The sequence below is a fragment of the Culicoides brevitarsis genome, chromosome 3 (assembly GCF_036172545.1).
Source record: "Culicoides brevitarsis isolate CSIRO-B50_1 chromosome 3, AGI_CSIRO_Cbre_v1, whole genome shotgun sequence".
Taxonomy (NCBI): Eukaryota; Metazoa; Arthropoda; class Insecta; order Diptera; family Ceratopogonidae; genus Culicoides; species Culicoides brevitarsis.
Window position 1 is genome coordinate 18396895 of NC_087087.1, and position 15533 is coordinate 18412427.

At 31.5% G+C, this 15533-nt stretch overlaps 2 protein-coding genes across 2 annotated transcripts; one reads left to right on the forward strand and one right to left on the reverse strand.

Annotated features, from left to right (window-relative positions):
- Nucleotides 1–256: 256 nt before the first annotated feature.
- LOC134834904 (BLOC-1-related complex subunit 5) lies at nt 257–14945 on the reverse strand. Its single transcript, XM_063849710.1, has 5 exons — nt 14802–14945; nt 7977–8252; nt 6726–6931; nt 767–864; nt 257–703 (listed from the first exon to the last, which is right to left on the reverse strand). The coding sequence occupies exons 2-5, from the start codon at nt 8242–8244 to the stop codon at nt 397–399; spliced, it is 879 nt and encodes a 292-aa protein (XP_063705780.1). The 5' UTR covers nt 8245–8252; nt 14802–14945; the 3' UTR covers nt 257–396.
- Nucleotides 8348–10558, forward strand: LOC134834903 (tRNA (guanine(10)-N2)-methyltransferase homolog). Its single transcript, XM_063849709.1, has 3 exons — nt 8348–9514; nt 9944–10144; nt 10206–10558. The coding sequence occupies exons 1-3, from the start codon at nt 8418–8420 to the stop codon at nt 10285–10287; spliced, it is 1380 nt and encodes a 459-aa protein (XP_063705779.1). The 5' UTR covers nt 8348–8417; the 3' UTR covers nt 10288–10558.
- Nucleotides 14946–15533: the final 588 nt, after the last annotated feature.

The following is a 15533-nucleotide window of genomic DNA, read 5'->3' on the forward strand; positions in this document are numbered from 1 at the left end:
GCCGCTATGGAAGCAAATACTTATTTCACCTCGAACGAATGGAAGTTTGAAGAGAAAAACAAAGAAAAACTTCTTGCAAAGCTTAAAATGAGTTTCAGTCGTTTTGATTTCGACTGTGATGTAAGAGATGTCAAATGGGATACCTACTTCAGGGACCACATGCTTGGAAATCGACTTTATTTGTTGCGAGATCCCATGAAAACCCTTGAAGCAGCTAAATACAAACTTTGGAGCCTTCTTGTTTTTCGTTCTTGGTTTCAAATGGTCTTTGTTTATTTATTATGGCGCATATCACATAACTATATTTTTGAATTTTGGAATAAATTGCATGGATAAAATAAATTTTCACGAGCTAAAAGGGTAGAAAAGCACAAAAAATTGAATTAGTTATTTTTTTTAGCCAGTTTTCCACACAAAAGGCTCCAATCGATGTTCCACTGGCAAGAAGTTATTTAAAGTTTCCATGCTTTCAATTGTTTCGTTGAGCATTGTATTGCATCGCGATAGCTGCTGCGATATTTGACGAACTTTGTTGAACGTTTCAGCATATTGCGAGTATGCTTTTTGGCGTTCTACGAGTTGCAGGTGCTGTTCCTGAATCGCTTTGTCGATTTCTTTGATCGTGTCGTTAATTTGTTGTTGATCCGAGGCAACTTTGTTGGCGCATACGTTGAAGTGAGATTGCAAGCGACTGCACATGACACTGAAAAAAATATTTTTTTAAGATACAAACAATTAATTTTTATTATTAAAAAATTTTACTCACTTCATATGTAACGGCTGCAAACGTTCCAATACCTCTGGATCACGATTTGCTGGAAGAGAAAGTGTTCCACGCATCACAGGTAAGAATTGAGGAATGTTCTGAAAAAAATAATAAAAAATTTCAATTAAATTTCTGTCTTTCACACATGTTTCTACTCGAAATAGTTGGAACAAAACCCGTTTTTAATTATCTCAAGATGTAATAAATATTGCAATAACTGTCAATTTATCAAGACTGATCATGACCGACGAATTTTGAATCAAACGAAAACCATTGTCCGACCACCCCTTGAACATTCTCTAAAAAATCATATTGAACTGAAAGTGACTCCATGCCGACGCGTAGGCGAAATTATGCGCAAAAATATCACATAACAACTTTAACAAAGTGGACATCAGTCAATCACTTGTTAAATTCACTTTATGACCCAAAACGACAACGAAACAAGTGTTTATGACATTTAATTCATTACACATTTGATTACCATTGAAAATTAGCAATTTTTATGAGATGACAAGAATTTACGAGATGGGCGTTTGTTTTGCCGCAGGTTTCGATGGTAAAAAAAAAAATGTTTCAGTATGCGTATCTAGTTGACTAATTTGACAAATACACTCACAATTTAATCGTTCAAGTCATCGGGTGTGGGCGGTTTTGTATTCAAAATACGAAACATGTGTGAACTTATTTCGCCACCACGAACGTGCGCTGCGTTGCTGCAGAATTAGTAACCAGAAAAATGAAAGAGTTGAACATTAATGAATGGGAAGGTGGTTCAAAAAGTTTTCGATCATTCAAAAATTATTAATTCACATTTAGATCATGAAAAATTAGAAATCATAAAAATATAGAAAAGATCTGGAGCTTCGATAACTTTTCGATCTGTTTTTTGTTAACATTCGAAAAGCAAAAATTGATGGAAAAATGTTTCTTTCTTGATAGAAAAAATGTTTTTGCATTGCTTTTTAAATGTTGACAAACGAACAAAAAATAAAAAAAAATTAAATTTTTAGAAAATGACAAAAGTTGAAAATTTTATTAATTTAATATAAATTTTGATTCAAAAGGAAATAGATGTAAAGGAAGGAACGTTAAACTAAATAATATAATTCATTATTTTGAATTTTCATAATTAAATTCATCTCTGCAGGTAAGCCCGAATTCGGCTTAAAAGTGGTTACATCGTCCCCATTACGCAGTTCAATGTCATTGTTCAACATCCTTGCGGACATCAGGAATTCAAAACGAGAGTATGACAAAATATCCGAATCGAGAGTGTGAGCTACTTCTTCAATTTGATGTTTTCGTTATTCAACATTTTTGCCGATGAAGATTAGTTTGAGCAATACATCAAAAAAGCGGTTTACCAGCCTATGACTGTTAGAATATAAACTTTCTGAATTCGAAATCTTTAAATTAGGTGTTCTAGACTAGTTTGACCAGGTTCATTTGCTGTTGTAGTTCGAAGCCATAAATGCCTGTAGCAATTTGTGTTCACGTCAGTGATACTTGTTTGTAGTAAGTTGCTTTAATTGAAAAGTTTTCGTACAGTACGAATGATTCTTTCGATAAAACCAAAGAGCTTGTTTTCATGCTTCGCTTTTTTATCTCCAGAGAATCTTGATGATGCTCCTTCTCTTACAAGTCTGTCTGCTGTTTCGCTTCCAAAAATATTGTCCGGGTAACCCACATAATCTTAAGTTGATTTCTTGTTCAGAATATTTCTCACTCCTATGTTTTTGTTTTGTATGAAAGAAAAACTTTGTTAAAATACGCTGCAGCACAGGCAAGAGTGCGGGCTAAATCACCTGTTTTTTTATGAAAGAAAAACTTTGCGGAAGAAATGAAAAACCACGAAAATTTCAAGTATAGAATTATTAATATTTTATTAGCACGTCTGTTCTCCATGAGATTTTTGAGAAAAGAGAAAGTGTCAAAGTACATTAATGACAATGTACGAATAATTACTAATAGGGAAAGTTATTTTGCTCATTTTGTCCGTATCTTTTCTGGATTGAACATTCGGAAGGCCGAGTTCGTTGAAAATCAAGGAAGTTGCCCATTTAATTGTAAATTCATTATCGCAAAGAATTACAGTTCTCGGAATTCACTGTCATTTTCGAAAAGCAAATTACTTATACTAAGTTTCTCAAAGGTTTCATCGGGTTCTTTTAGCTGTCTTTTTGACATTGATTATAAACGTTTCAACTCACCTCTCTTTCACGTCAATACAGACACGTATCGTTGAATTTTAATAACTAAACTTCCAAATTAAGGAATACTTGTTTTTTTTTCTTCTTATGATTATTATTATTTTATTACAGCGCCGTACGAGTCGTTCCACCATATGATTAAATATCCGCGCGGCGTTCTTTGGATGTACGTTTATAGTGCGCACATATGACTCAAAACAAAGCTTTGTAAATAATTTTACACAGAAACTTGAGCAGTCACCATTCAACCGTCGCGCAATTTAAACCACATTCGATTTTAATTTAAATTTTATTTTTTCGGGTATCACAATATGTTCCTTATTGACTGATTGAACGTCCCACTGAATAAATATCAAATCACGGAAAAGCCTTGAACAACCATGTCTCAGCACAAATTTTTCACTGGATTACCCCCGAAAATGGAGAGTCGCACAAAATCGGGCCCGAATCGTCAACAAACGCAATTTTACTGGCCCGAAGACTCAAATAAGCCTGCGCCAGGCAGTCAACGACGCATGTCGCGTTCCAGCAGCAAAGATTCCGGCGGCACCAATTGGGATGTCAGCAATTACGACACAGATTCCGCGAATAAAGTCATTCGCGAGCGAAAAAGCAAACAACTGCAATCGCGCATCGAGTTTTACGACATCCCAGACGAGAAAAAGAACGACAAATCCACGGATTTGAATCAAAATGAAGTGAAAAAGAGTGAAGTTGAGGTGAAAAACGAGAAAAATAATGAAATAAAAGTCAATGGAACGACAAATGGTGAAAGAAATGTAAACGAAACGGAAAAAAATATCGAAAATCTTGAAGAACGAGTTCACGAAATCCATTTGGAGGACAATCACCAGTCGTCTCCGCCGAAAAGTCGTCGAAATGAATACGATTCGTACGATTCCGAGGAGGAATATCGGGAACGTCGTCGTGCTGGCGTGAAAAAACCTCCGTCACGTTCGAGCAAACGTCAAGACAGCTGGGAGGAATACGAAAGTAGGGAAGTTCGACGTCCGCCACTAGCTGCCCGTCGTCCTCCCCGCTCCAATTACGACTACGACGACGAATATTACGCACCCAGTCATCGTGGAATGTCACGCGAACGGTATCGCCGTGAATATTACGACGAATACGATTCGCGTCCTCTTCCGCGTCAACCGCCATCCCCGCGTCGTTACGTCGACGATTATCCGTCGCCATCCTCGGATGATCGCTACATCGATGGTCCTCCCACGCCACGCAAATACATGATGGATCCGGATTACGAGCCGATTGATCGCGATTTTTACTACGAAGAACCCGCTTCGACATCGACGCCAACCAGCAAGGATTCTCTGCCGCCGCCATCGCCACGAAAACCAATGGAGAACGGGATGAAATTGAGAAATCCCGTGAAACGCGCCATGTCTGTGTGCTCCGATTGTCCCAGCGAAATCAGTAGAGCGATGTCGCAGCGACACCTCAAGTCAAATATCTTCTTTACGGACAAGGAGGCTTTGGCGACGAACCCGCGACCTCGGACAGTCCGAGATTCGGCCGTTAATCGGGTTTGTGTGGGATTGCCAGATATCGAATGAAAGTCGGCCAAGGTACGACACCAATCAAAGTTACCTAGAAAATAATGACATCTCAATTCATCACACATTTGGTACTTACTGACTTTACTTATGGCAGATTACTCAATATCTTATTTTTTTTATTCATGAAAAAAATGTTGAATGAAAAACAAAACATTTATGGTAATACACGACAAACTTGTACCATAAATCCAGTAATAATTTGTATGAATATGTGCACCACACTCAAATTCTACACTTGTACATTTTGGGTCAAGACAAAAATCAAAAGTGTTTTCGATATTTTTTTTGAGAAAATCGCAGGAAAATAAAGACATGAACTTCAAGAAAATGTTCAAATATTGACAAAATTTTTAAAATAATTTTAAAACTCAAAATTTCCGTTAAATTTAGTTTAAATTTCAATTTTTTTCCTTTTTTGATCAAGGCGCTATAAATTTATTACGAAATTTTAATTGAAAAAAACCGAATTAATAAGCAAAAAAAAGTTTTGAAATTACCTATAATTTTTAAAAATTCCTTAAAATATTTTTTTTTCAACATCACAAAATTTTCAAATATGTGAAAAACAAAATTCAAAATATTTCATATAAAAAAATTGCCAAAATAAATATTTAATCAATTTTTAAATAAAAAAAATTAGAGCAGAAATTAAAAAAAGTTAAAAATTTTATCAAATTGTAAATAAAAAAAATTATAGCAGAAATTAAAAATTTAAAAATTTAAAAAAAAAGTTAAAAACATAATTTTCAATACAAAAATTAATTTTTTAAAAAATTTCAATAGAATTTTTAAATTTGAGTCAACTTTTGGTTAAAAATTTTTTTTTACACATTTGAAAATTTTTTGATGTTTCAAAAACATAATTTAAAAAAATATTTAAAGTTTTAAAAAAAATACAAAATTTTCGTCTTTTTAGATGAAGCAAAAAAATCGAAATAAATTCAAAATGACTTCTTATTTTTCAAAATTATTTTAAAAATTAATTAAATTTATGAAAAACTATAAAATCGAAAACATTTTTAATTTTTGTACTGGCCTTAATATAATTTTATTATTATTTAAAGTAAGTCAACCACACACTAGTCTTGATTCTCGGTTATATTTTTTTTTGTTTTGTACATTCTATATATAAATTATATATAAAATTAATAATATATTAAAATAAGAAAAATTTAACATCTCATTCAACGCAATGAGCGCTAATTCAAAATTTATGACCAATTATCTGTCCATATGGTGTGATTTTTTTGTTACTTTGCAGCAAAGATACGAATCAAAATTGTTTTTTTGAGAAAAATTACGAATAATAACGTTAAATCTTGTTTTGACTCGAGTCTGATGAAATCTGACTCTGATTTGTCTAAAAAAATTATTGCATAAGAAGCTTATGTACTTTTAAGGAAATTAACGACGAATAAAGAAATAACCAAAAAGAAATCTTTTCTTTCTTTTGTCTCTTGTTAATTAATTGCCAAAAACACGAAAAAAAAGGTAAACAGGAAATTGTCCCTTTCCTGTTTCGATTTGCAGCTGATTTTCAATGAAATCAACAAAAAATAACAAATAAAATAAATATTTATTGAAAAATAACCTTCTGTGAGAGCCCACACTTTCCACCAACTGCTTTTTTTTAACGACAAAATAGTTCAGCGTTCACCTTTTATGCAAATTTTTTAATAAAATTATCGATGGAAATTGTTGATGTCGACAAAGAATCGCGGATTTTGCTTAGAAAATCGCTGATTTATTGACAAAAGCGATTAAAATTGCGTAAATTTCTTCAGATTTCCGCTCAAGTGCTCTATAAAAGGAGCTAATCCGAGATTTGTGACAAAAAAAAAATTAAAAAGGTCATCGTCTCGTTCAATAAATTTACAGACAAACACGTAAAAAAGTGTAGCAAATCTTTTTTTTTTCTTTGATTAATGTCATGTGGCTCACAAAAAAATGTCACCCACGCAGCACTTCGTTCCCACAAAATAACTTGCTGTCGATATGCATACAAAAAAAACTTCTCCATCCAATTAAAACTCTAAATAAACCTTGTCTCATTTTTGGTATGGTCAAGTTCAGTTTGTTATATAGCGCATCTTTTGTATCCAAAAATTTCGATAATTTGGTCGAAGGTTTTTTTGTCGCAAAGGAAATGATTTAAAAAAAATTACAAACCTGCAGTCGAACAATGTCGGGATCTTTGTCGAGACTCTCTTGCTTGGCAGCTGCCTTTACGACGACGATGTTGTGAGCGGTGTTTGGTCGTACTTTGCTCTTGAAACCACTGATTGATTGCTTGTTGCTGGATCCGCCGACAATGACGCTATTTGGTCGCACGGATTTGCCGCTGTTTTGACCTTTGTTGCGGAGTTTCGGTGAGTCTGGAAGGAGAAACAAAAATTTTTTAGTGTTAATTTTATGATTAGTGTTAATAAAAATGATGGATTTAGATAAAAAAAATAATTTTTTTTCTGTTGAAGTAAGTTCAAAATGTTTTCTTTCAGAAATTTTATTCAGAAATGATCAATTTGATAAAAAATTTTCATAAAATTGATTTTTTTAAAATAAATTTTTTCGACATTTTAAGCCTAAAATTGCATAAATATTCATTCAAAAGTTGAATTCTGTTCATATTGGGTCGATATTTGACGAAACAAAAAAATCAGCGTTTTGAAGTTCAAACGCTGATTTTTTTACAAGTCATTTTTTGACCAGTTTTAAGCCTAAAATTGCATAAATATTCATTCTAAAGATGATTTCTGATCATATTGGGTCGATATTTGATGAAACAAAAAAATCAGCGTTTTGAAGTTCAAACGCTGATTTTTTTTACAAGTCATTTTTTGACCAGTTTTAAGCCTAAAATTGCATAAATATTCATTCTAAAGATGATTTCTGATCATATTGGGTCGATATTTGATGAAACACAAAAATCAGCGTTTTGAAGTTCAAACGCTGATTTTTTTACAAGTCATTTTTTGATCAGTTTTAAGCCTAAAATTGCATAAATATTCATTCTAAAGATGATTTCTGATCATATTGGGTCGATATTTGATGAAACAAAAAAATCAGCGTTTTGAAGTTCAAACGCTGATTTTTTTACAAGTCATTTTTTGATCAGTTTTAAGCCTAAAATTGCATAAATATTCATTCTAAAGATGATTTCTGATCATATTGGGTCGATATTTGATGAAACAATTTTTTTTCAGAAAAATTGATAGGAAATTTTTAAAAAAATTATGAAATATGACGAAATCCAAAAAAATTGTTAAAATATTTTTTTTTTAATTTTGAAAATAGAATACCTAGAGCTACTTGTAAGTTTTGTATTATGATCAGCAATTTTTAAACAATTTTTTGCAATTTATTTTTTTTTTCAAAAATGTTACTTTCAGGTTCAAGGCTTCAAAACAAAAGTCATCTTACCTCCGATGGGCTTATCGGTGTATGATATGTAGGGCAAATCCGAGTCCGAACAAATGCTCATGGGAGGCGATACGGGACGAGATTCCGACGGCGAATTCACTCCGCCTTCGTCATTTTGTCCCTGCATCGATCTCTGTGGCGTAGCGATCGTATTGCCTCGCTGAAGTCTCTGCGGATAATTTGGATTAGGCCGAATTTGCCGTCCTGGAATCGCATTTTGGGGAATTTGACCCGTTGTTGCTTGTTGTTGAGATTGCTCGGAACCCATTTTTTAATCTGAAAAAAAAAACGGAAAAAATATTTGAATGAAAAAAGTAAAAAAACGTCATTGGTGAACGATCCCCTTATTTTGACAGTCAGCTGCCGGATTGTTGATAAACACAAATTTTCACCGAAACATCATCACACGTGGATAAAAATTAATTTTAATCCGCAAAAACAATGCTCAAGCGGTATCTTTTGTGGTTCGCACACGATCACGGCCCTATTCAGATCCAGCCGTTTCGAAATGCAGAATTGGCAAGTCTCATCAAACTCTTGGGCGTGAAGTTAAATGTCGTCACAGACCTTGAAGACAAGAAACCCTTCATGATTGTCGAAGCCACGAACGACGAAGAACTCAAAAAAGTGGTTTCGCGGTCGTTTACTATGCGATACGCCATCGAGTTGTGGGCTCATGGGAAGACCGAACCCGAATTCCAGCAAAATCTCAAAACTTTTTACAAAAATCACGACTACGACGACACACAAACGTTCAAAATCAACGTCGAGTCGTTCAATAATCACATTCCGCAAGTGGAAAAGGTGAAAAAAATCGACAGCTTGAAATTTATGGACTTTAAGGGGAAAGTCGACTTGAAGCAGCCACAAAATGAATTTTATTACATCGAATATTTCGGACATGAGCGAAGTGTGGTGACAGAAAAGCCGCTTGATTACATCTTTGGACGATGGATTGTGAATGGCAATCGGAGTGTCGTGAAGGAATTATCGCTAAAAACGCGATATTTCATCGGAAATACCACAATGGACCCATTTTTGGCACTTTTGATGGCAAATCAGGGTTTAGTCAAAAAACACGATTTTGTTTTTGATCCATTTGTCGGCAGTGGCGGCATTTTGTGTGCTTGTGCCAAATTTGGGGCTTACGTGATGGGCACTGATATCGATTTTCTCATGTTGCATGGACGGACAAAGCCTTCGCGGAAATATTGCAAGGAACGGAAGTCCGACGAAAGTATTTTAGCGAACCTCAAACAGTATAATTGCGAAAAATTGTACGTGGATGCGCTTGTGGCAGACTTTTCAGCGGAAATTTGGTCCGATAAGCTGGAGTTTGACAGTATAATTTGCGATCCGCCGTATGGCGTGCGGGAAAGTAATGCCAAAGTTGAGAAGAAACAGGCTCGGAAACCGGAAGCTTTTATCTCGGAGGAGCATTATCCGTCGACGAGCAAGTACCAGTTGTCACAACTGTACAAGGATTTAGTCAAATTTTCGGCGAAACATTTAAAAATCGGGGGAAGACTCGTTTTTTGGTAAGAATTTATGTCGCTTCAATTTTTTTGTTGAGCTTTTTGTCCTTTAAAAAATCAAAATTCAATTAAAAGACATAAAATTAATTAAAATTTTTAAAAAATTGTCCGTTTTTAGGAGTTTTTTTATTTTTTAATATATTTTTTTTTATTTTCAATTTTGTGTTGAAAATTATGTTTGCACAAGAATTTACTGGTCTAAAATTAATTTTCAAAAAATTCTAAAAATTTTAAAATAATGTTTATTTCTATTTTTTATTAAAATTTTTTGAATAAAATTTTCAACTACCTATTTTTCTTAAGAATAGCAAAAATTATGAAAATCAGAATAAAAATTCAGTGACAAAAAGGACAAAAAGTTCGAATTCATTTTGGAGCGAATTGAAATTAAAATAAAAATTTTAACAAAATTTATTAAAAAATATTTTTTAGGCTTCCCGTTTATCGCGAAGATTATTCCGAGTCACAACTGCCACGACACAAAAGTCTCGAAATTGTTTCAAATTGTGAACAAATTTTAACAACAGTTACATCTAGACGACTTTTAACATACGAAAAGGTATCAAAGTATGTCGAAGATGCCATGGACAATGAAGAAGACGAGAACTCAGGTCTTGATAATTTCAGACAAAAGTAAGAAATTAATATTTTTACTTAAAAATTAAAAAAAAAAAATTAAAATTTAATTTTTTAGATGGTTCACGCACGTTTTAGAAAAAAGAAGTAAAAAAGACGAAGACGAAGTCGCCAAGAGAAAAGCAGCAAATAGTTCCTAGCATTTTGTTTGAACAAAATAGACAAATAAAAATTACAAAATCGAGACGAGAGACAAAAGAATCACTTTCTTCATTAAAATCACTTACACTTTCAATTTCATTCAAAAAAAGACAAAATGGTGTAAAAAGTTAAGAAAAAAAGTGATTTTGTGTGTTTTTCTGCCTCGATAGTTTTAGTTGTCAAGTAACAAAAAAGTGTATTTGTCGTTACACGTTTATGGTTGCGACTCGTCTAAATATGTGGATTTAGGAAAGTGATATCATATCTCATTATCTGGTTTTTGTTAAGAAATCGAAAATTATTTTTTTCTTGTGTTTGTTTTTCAATAGGAGCAAAAGATTTTTGTTGCATAAAATATGTGATAAATTTTACAGTCATTTTTACAATTTTAGTAAAATTATGAAAAACTTTTTTATTATTTGAGGTAAAAAACTGGGAAAATTCATATATTTTTATCTTAACAAATTTCAAAAATTAAAACTTTACTTTTTAAGATATACAAAAAAATCTGTATTTCAAAACAAATAAAATTAAATGGTTTATTTTGTTTCACAATAATATAGAAAAAGTAATTTTTTCCTAAAATTAGATTTTTAATTCAAAAAAAAAAAATACATTTTTTAAATTCTTAAAGATTAAATGTTTTATCATTTTTTTTAAAAATTTTTAAAAACTTTAAAAATTTTTTAAAAACTTTTCAAGAATGTGATTTACAGTTTTCTGCACTTTTTTCATCACTGAAAAAGATTTTATGAATTATGAAATTTCAATTATGACTGAATGCGATTCATTTTGTAGTTTTTCGTACATTTTAACGTCAAGCTATCAAAGTTCTAGAAAAAAATCTAGACAAAAAATTTTAAATTTTATTTTTCTGAAAAATCAATAAAATTATTTTTTGATTTCTTTTGAAAATTTTAAAAAATATTTTGGATTTGAATTGAAACATCCTAATTTAAAAATTTTACTCAGGAAATTAAAAAAAAAAATTTGAATTTGTTATCCCTCACTTATTTCACAATAGAGGCAAAATATATATAAAAAAAATTAAAATATAAAAAAAAATATATGATTTTTTTAAATTTCGATATCAAATAATTTTTATTAGAGAAATATTATTTTCTCTAATTTTTTTTTTTAACCCATTAAATTTAATTATTTCACATGAGGATTTTAAGAAAATATAAAAAATTATTTAATTTTTATATGCTACTTTTTTGACGTTTTTAAACGTTTAACATTGATTTTTCACATTAATTAATTTTTGTTTTCATTATTTTAAAATTTTAAATCAAAATTGATATTAAATTTCACAAAATAAAAATTGAAGAAAAAAAATTTAATGTTGGTTACATGAGTAAAAAATTAAATAAATTCAATTTTAATATAATTTTTATGTAAATTTGCTATTTTTATCGTTTTTTAATCAAAAAGTACAAAAATATGTCAAAAATTATTAATTATATTTCTCCTTTTTTTTAATTATTTTTATTTTTCCCCCTGAATTTTTTCGCCAAATTTGGAGAAGGGGGTTACATAAAGTTAAAAAAATTAAATTTAATGTCCTAAATAAATATTCAAAATTTTTATTAGTTGATATTTCCACTTATTTTGAAATATTTCGAATTAAATTTTCAATTTAAGAATCTAATTTTTTTTAAAAAACACAAAAAAAAAACAACAAAAATATTTTTTTCATTCATTTACATTATCATTATTGTAAAGATGGAATTTTTTTATTAAAAGTTCATCGAACTTTCCAACCAAAACTCATTAAAAGCCATTACTGTCACCCATTTTTCGCATAATCACTCAATCATTGTTAATGCATTTTTAATGCAACTCATTTTTCAAACCAATTCACCGCATTTATTATTGAATGATTCGCAACAATCGAAATCCATTTCTAGAAAAATGCCAACAAATCTCTTTACAACTCAATCTCAAACGCAAAAAAAAAACGTGATGATGACGCTAGGCTTGACTTCCCCACGTAATGCGTTTTGTGTCTTCTTCTTCTTGTGAAAAAAAAAGTGCCATGCATGACATGAGATGCTAACATTTTTTTCTGCGTCTTATCAAACACTTTCATTTTTTTCACTCTCAGTTTTCATTCTGTTTACTTTCTTCGTCGAGTTAAGATGTGCGTCGTGCCATGTCGTGTGTCAATAAAATATTTCTCGTCTCCGTCTTGTTAGCAGCAGCGTCAATTGCTGCCTTCGAGTCCGATCGTCTCAGGTACAACACGAAATTTCTAGACATAAGTTTGAGTGAAAGCAGTCGAGAAAAGCATGGAGTTCGTCCTTATATGGATTATCGCGACGTTTACGGCCTAAAATGGGATCCGAATCATGTTCCAACGGTTACGCGACTAAACGACAAAGTGGATTTGCCTCTAAATGTGACAAAAATGACGACCGCCGAGCCTGAAGTGAAGAAAAAACAAAAAATTAAAAAACGTAAAAATGAAAAAAAGAAATTGGAAAAAGTTTCGCTCATCAAGCCACCGGAATATCAGGAAATTGCGACTCCGTTAACGGTGGTTGTGCCTTCGAAAGATTACGAAAAGAAGGAATCCGATGCCACGGACATTTCCAAACTCGAACGTTACTTGCGAATTGTTGCTTCGGTCCGAAAACGCATGAAACTCCTTCAAAATCTCGCAAATTCCAACTCCAAAGGCATTTTTGAGGGCAACACTCGGATGCCAGCTCGCTTTTTGGACGTTTTTGAGGTTGTTGAATTTGAACATCGTCCATTTTGTGCATCGTCACCTCCGCCGCTGGCACGCATGACGGGCTCTTGTTACTCCCACAAGCAATGTGCGAAACTTGGTGGCTTGGCTTTGAGTTCCTGTGCTCACGGCTACGGGATTTGTTGTGTTTTTAAAATGACGTGCAACGGATTTACCGAACAAGAAGTGAGTTATTTTGAGAGTCCCGGGTATCCAGCTCCGTCGTTGAATGCGCTTTCTTGCTCCATGGCGGTTCTGTTGAGACCGAAAACGCAACAATTGCTGCTGGAATTTGAGTTTTTTGAGTTGCTGCCGCCGACAAATGGCACTTGTGTGATGGATAAGTTTGTGGTGCTCGGACAAAATACAAATAAACCGATTCCAGTTTTGTGTGGCATTAATACTGGGCAACATAGTGAGTTATTTTTTAACTATTTTTTTTATATTTTTGGTCGCTTTGAATATGAAAATTAATGGTTTTGTTCAAAATTTAAAGTAAAAGTGTTTTAATCCAGTTTTAAATATTTCTTGGGAATTGTTTTAATGAGAAAACTTATTTTAAGAAATTTTTCTAATTTTTTCAACTTTCAGATTTTTTTTAAATTATTGACCATTCCTTATTGTATTTTATTTTGATTCAGGTTAAATTAAATTAAATTTTCAAATTAAATTAAATTAAATTCAAATTAATTTTTTTTTTGGATTTTTTAATAAATTTTGAAAGTTTATTTTTGAACTCATTTTAAATTTTTTGATTAATTTATTTATTTAATTTTTCTGAACAATTCGAATTTGACTATGTAATTTAATTTTTTTCCTTTTAAAAATTAATTGCAATCTGTGTGCAATCAATTGTGAAAAAATTAAATTTAATTGATTTTAGATTAAATGAAATTTAATAAATGAACGATTTTTGTAAATTTTGAACCAAAAAATTTTATAAAATGAATAATTATGAAAAAAAATAAAAAAAAACTTTATTTTTAATTCATAAAAAAGAATAAAAAAATCATTTCATTAAAAAAAAATTTTCATAAAAAATTTTTGAAGACTTTATATAAAAAAAAATAATAAATTTCAAATATCTCAAAAAATTAATTTTAATTGAGATATCTATTTTTAGAAGTTATATTTATAAATTACATATATTTTTATTTTTTTGTATCGAGTAAATATAGTTTTAAATTAAAATTTTTATTATTAATTTTAAATTAAATTTTTAATGAAATTTATAATATTCATAGTAGTTTTTTTATTTTTGAGCTCAAAAAACCAAAAAAAAAAAATACTTAAAAATTATTTTATCAAATAATTAAATTATTAATTATTCCCAGATTTTTGATAAAATAAGTCAGAAAAAATGTGAAACTAATTTTAAAATTGTATTCGCTTCATTTTGGAACTTTTTTTGATCCTTACAAAATTGGACATCAGACCAAAACTATTAAATTAAATGAAATTTATTAATTTAATCATTAAATGAAATTTATTAATTTAATGATTAATTAATTCAATTGCTTGCTAAATATTTTTTTTTCTCTAGTGTACATTGATGTTTATGACGCGGTCGAGCGGAAAATCTTCCTCACCGTCATCGGAAATGGAAATGAGGCACGGGGATTCCGCATAAAGGTGACTCAATTAGCAGAAAGACAGGCCCCACCTGATTGCTTGCAATATCACGTAGGAACAACCGGCAAGATAAAGTCCTTCAACTACGACGAGCTCTCACAAATTGTCCGAAGAAAGTTTGCAAGTTATTTAGTAAGTGGAACTCACCTCGTTTTTCACTCTTATCACTTTGAAACTTTACTAATCTACACTTTAATCTGCACAAAATTCCACTTTTAAACCACTAACATCCTTAAAAACTACAAAAAATCACGAAAAACTCGAAAAATTTCAGAAAAATTGATAAGTTTGTTTTTGTTTTGATTTTTTTTGACAGTCCCGTTATCAATTTGACAAGGGAAAATTTCAAATTTTTTAACCGTTTTTCGTTTCAGAACAATTTAAATTATGCGATTTGCATTAAACGGAGTCCCGGATTTTGCACTGTCACGTACACAACGGAGGAATCAGGAGCGGTCCAGCGAGTCTTTCAACTGAGAAACGTCGGACCGAATGGAGTTTTGACAGTTCCTGCGGGTCAAGCTGGTGCTGAGATCTTCAATTGCCCGGATGATTATATTTCTGTCAATTCCATTCGACTTTGTGGCGATCGGCTGAACGATGCGAGTGTCACGGATAATTTTACGTTAAATGCTCCAGTGGTTGATTACTCCTTTGGTCCGATTGTTTTGCCGGTTCGAACGAATGGGGAACTCGTGGGACGCGGATTTGACTTGCGTTACACACAGATGCCGTGTCAGCGAACAATTGTTTAGTTTTTAAGGTCTTGTAGGCGAATTTATTTATTTATTTTTATTTTTGTCATCTAAACGCAGATTTTGTACAAAAAAAATTCATGGGGAAAATTTTTAAAATGGGAAATTTTTTTGCAAATTTATA

Bases quoted from the DNA above. Each gene is read 5' to 3' on its own strand.
- LOC134834904 (XM_063849710.1), bottom strand. From the start codon at position 8,244: ATGGGTTCCGAGCAATCTCAACAACAAGCAACAACGGGTCAAATTCCC. The intron at 6,932-7,976 runs GTAAGATGACTT...TTCTCCTTCCAG, and splicing joins CACCGATAAGCCCATCGGAG to ACTCACCGAAACTCCGCAAC. The intron at 704-766 runs GTGAGTAAAATT...TATTTTTTTCAG, and splicing joins TTGCAGCCGTTACATATGAA to TGTCATGTGCAGTCGCTTGC.
- LOC134834903 (XM_063849709.1), top strand. From the start codon at position 8,418: ATGCTCAAGCGGTATCTTTTGTGGTTCGCACACGATCACGGCCCTATT. The intron at 9,515-9,943 runs GTAAGAATTTAT...AATATTTTTTAG, and splicing joins GGGGGAAGACTCGTTTTTTG to GCTTCCCGTTTATCGCGAAG. The intron at 10,145-10,205 runs GTAAGAAATTAA...TTAATTTTTTAG, and splicing joins CTTGATAATTTCAGACAAAA to ATGGTTCACGCACGTTTTAG.